This window comes from Penaeus japonicus, unplaced genomic scaffold, assembly GCF_977035675.1.
Source record: "Penaeus japonicus unplaced genomic scaffold, GWHDUDI00000001_assembly GWHDUDI00000018, whole genome shotgun sequence".
NCBI classification, from domain to species: domain Eukaryota; kingdom Metazoa; phylum Arthropoda; class Malacostraca; order Decapoda; family Penaeidae; genus Penaeus; species Penaeus japonicus.
In genome coordinates this window covers 241497-245194 of record NW_028234420.1, presented here as the reverse complement: position 1 = coordinate 245194, position 3698 = coordinate 241497, and the positions used below count along the sequence as shown (strand labels likewise).

The 3698-nt window shown below is 44.9% G+C and overlaps 1 protein-coding gene across 1 annotated transcript in view; it reads left to right on the top strand.

The window, feature by feature from the left end:
• Positions 1 to 277: 277 nt before the first annotated feature.
• Fim (plastin-2 fimbrin) overlaps positions 278 to 3698 on the top strand; it is a gene marked incomplete at its 5' end in the record, with an annotated part of 24701 nt that continues 21280 nt past the window's right edge. The window contains 2 exon segments of the mRNA XM_086546434.1: positions 278 to 383; positions 1220 to 1436. Coding sequence (XP_086402560.1) covers positions 278 to 383; positions 1220 to 1436 — 323 coding nt within the window.

Sequence of the window (3698 nt, the reverse complement as noted above, 5' to 3'; positions counted from 1 at the left end):
CCACACTTATCCATTCAATCCACCCCTTCACATCCACATCCACTAATCATCCAAGTAATCCACCTCTCAACATCTACTAACCATCCACAAGCACTCCATCCACTCCTCCACATCCACATCCACATCCACTACCATCCACGTCCACTCCATCCACATCCACCCCTCCTCCACTTGAACCACTCCATCCATATCCACTACACATCCACCTCCACTAACCATCCACTATCATCCACTAACCATCCACTTAATCCACTAACCATCCACCTCCCTCTTCCAGACGCTGCACCAACTTCATGGGCGACATCAAGGACTCGGAGATTTACTCGCACCTCCTGAAGCAGATCGCCCCGAACGACGCTGGGGTCACACTCGAGGCCCTCTCGGTGAGTCTCGGGATCTGGGTTTTTCGTCTTTCGCTCTGGTTTTGAATCTTTTTCTCTGGTTTTGATCTTTCTCTCTCTCTCGATTTCTCTGTCTGTCTCTCTCTCTCTTTCTTTCTTTCTTTCTTTCTTTCTCTCTTTCTCTCTCTCTCTCTCTCTCTCTCTCTCTCTCTCTCTCTCTCTCTCTCTCTCTCTCTCTCTCTCTCTCTCTCCCCCTCTCTCTCGTTTTGATCTTTCGCTCTGGTTTTGATCTCTTGATTTCTCTCTCTTATCTCTCCCTCCCTCCCTCCCTCCCTCTCTCTCTCTCTCTCTCTCTCTCTCTCTCTCTCTCTCTCTCTCTCTCTCTCTCTCTCTCTCTCCCTCTCTCTCTCTCTCTCTCTTTCTCTCTTTCTCTCTGTCTTCTGCTCTCTCTTCTTCCTTCTCTCTTTCTCTTCATCCTTCTCTCTCTCTCTCTCTTTATTCTCTCTTTCTTCTTCTTCTTATTCATCTTCATCTTCATTGTATTATTATCATCATCATCACTATTATTATTATCATATTCAGCATCATTGATCAACAAATCATTTATTAATAATTAAAAACAACCATTGATTAATAACTTCTCCGCAGAACCAATCTCTTTCATTCTCTCTCTCTCTCTTCTACCTTCTCTTTATCTCTCTTTCTCTCTTTATTTATCATCATCATAATCAACAAATTCTCCGCAGAACCAAGACCTCATCTCGAAAAAACTCTCTCTTTCTCTCTGCCTCGCTTCCTCTCTTTCTTCTTCATCATCATATTATTATCATCATCATCATCATCATAATCATCATCATTGATTAAAGTCATTTCCGCAGAACCAAGACCTCATCTCGCGTGCCGAGGTGATGCTTCAACAAGCAGAGAAACTGGGCTGCCGCAGCTTCGTCACCCCGCAGGACGTGGTGGAGGGCGTCTACAAGCTGAACGTGGCCTTCGTGGCCAACCTGTTCAACAACCATCCGGGTCTCGACCAGCCGGAGAACCTCGACCTGGAGGGAATCGATCACATTGAGGAGACGCGGGAGGAAAAGAGTGAGTTTGGGATTGGGAGAGAAAGATTGAGAGAAAGAGAAAGAGAGAGAGTTTGAGGGAGATAGAAAGATTGAGAAAGAGGCAGAGATTGAGAGAAAGAGAAAGAGAGAGAGTTTGAGGGAGATAGAAAGATTGAGAAAGAGGCAGAGATTGAGAGAGAGAGAGAGAGAGAGAGAAAGATTAAGAGAGATAGAAAGATTGAGAGAGGGAGAGAGAGGGAAGGAGAGATTGAGAGAGGCTGAACGTGGCCTTCGTGGCCAACCTGTTCAACAACCATCCGGGTCTCGACCAGCCGGAGAACCTCGACCTGGAGGGAATCGATCACATTGAGGAGACGCGGGAGGAGAAGAGTGAGTTGGGAGAGAAAGATTGAGAGAGAAAGATTGAGAAAGAAGGAGAGATTGAGAGAAAAATTGAGAAAGAGGGAAGGAAAGATTGAGGGAAATAGAAAGATTGAGAAAGAGGGAGGGAGAGATTGAGAGAAAGATTGAGGGAAAGAGAGAGAGAGAGAAAGATTGAGGGAAAGAGAGAGAGAGAGAGAAAGACTGAGGGAGATAGAAAGATTGAGAGAGGGAGAGAGAGGGAAGGAGAGATTGAGAGAGGCTGAACGTGGCCTTCGTGGCCAACCTGTTCAACAACCATCCGGGTCTCGACCAGCCAGAGAACCTCGACCTGGAGGGAATCGATCACATTGAAGAGACGCGGGAGGAAAAGAGTGAGTTTGGGATTGGGAGAGAAAGATTGAGATTGAAGGAGAGAAAGATTGAGAAAGAGGCAGAGATTGAGAGAAAAATTGAGAAAGAGGGAAGGAAAGATCGAGGGAAATAGAAAGATTGAGAAAGAGGGAGGGAGAGATGGAGAGAAAGATTGAGGGAAAGAGAGAGAGAGAGAAAGATTGAGGGAAAGAGAGAGAGAGAGAGAGAGAGAAATATTGAGTGAGATAGAAAGATTGAGAGAAAGAGAAAGAGGGAAGGAGAGATTGAGAGAGGTTGAACGTCGCCTTCGTGGCCAACCTGTTCAACAACCATCCGGGTCTCGACCAGCCGGAGAACCTCGACCTGGAGGGAATCGATCACATTGAAGAGACGCGGGAGGAGAAGAGTGAGTTTGGGATTTGGAGAGAAAGATTGAGAGAAAGAGAAAGAGAGAGAGTTTGAGGGAGATAGAAAGATTGAGAAAGAAGGAGAGAAAGATTGAGAGAGAGAGTAAGATTGAGGGAGAGAAAGATTGAGAAAGAAGGAGAGAAAGATTGAGATTGAAGGAGAGGAAGATTGAGAAAGAGGGAAGGAGAGATTGAAAGAAAGATTGAGAAAGAGGGGAGGAGAGAGAAAGATTGAGAAAGAGGGAAGGAGAGATTGAGGGAGAGAAAGATTGAGAAAGAAGGAGAGAAAGATTGAGAAAGAGGGAAGGAGAGATTGAGAGAAAGATTGAGAAAGAGGGAAGGAGAGATTGAGAGAAAGATTGAGAAAGAGGGAAGGAGAGATTGAGGGAGAGAGAAAGATTGAGAAAGAGGGAAGGAGAGATTGAGAGAAAGATTGAGAAAGAGGGAAGGAGAGATTGAGAGAAAGATTGAGAAAGAGGGAAGGAGAGATTGAGGGAGAGAGAAAGATTGAGAAAGAGGGAAGGAGAGATTGAGAGAAAGAATTGAGAAAGAGGGAAAGGGAGATAGAAGATTGAGAGAAAGATTGAGAAAGAGGGAAGGAGAGATTGAGAGAAAGATTGAGAAAGAGGGAAGGAGAGATTGAGAGAAAGATTGAGAAAGAGGGAAGGAGAGATTGAGAGAAAGATTGAGAAAGAGGGAAGGAGAGATTGAGAGAAAGACTGAGGGAGAGAGAGAAAGACTGAGGGAGAGAGAGAAAGATTGAGAAAGAGGGAAGGAGAGATTGAGAGAAAGATTGAGAAAGAGGGAAGGAGAGATTGAGGGAGAGAGAAAGATTGAGATTGAGAGAAAGAAAGGGGGAGAGAAAGATTAGGAGAAAGATTGAGGGAGATAGAAAGAGAGAGAGAATGAGAAAGCGAGAGAGCACGAGAGAGGAGTTGTGACGAGAGAGAGAAGAAGAGAGAGAGAGAGACGAGAGAGGAGACGAGAGAGAGAAGAAGAGAGAGAAGACTTTTGAGAGACGGAGAGAGAGGTAAAGAGGGTTTTTAGTTTAGTACTCTTTTTTAGTAGGTTTTTTAAGTATTTTATTTGGAAGAGAGAGAAGATGGCAGAGAGACGAGGAGGAGATTGATGAGAGAGAGAGAGAGAGAGAGAGAGAGAGA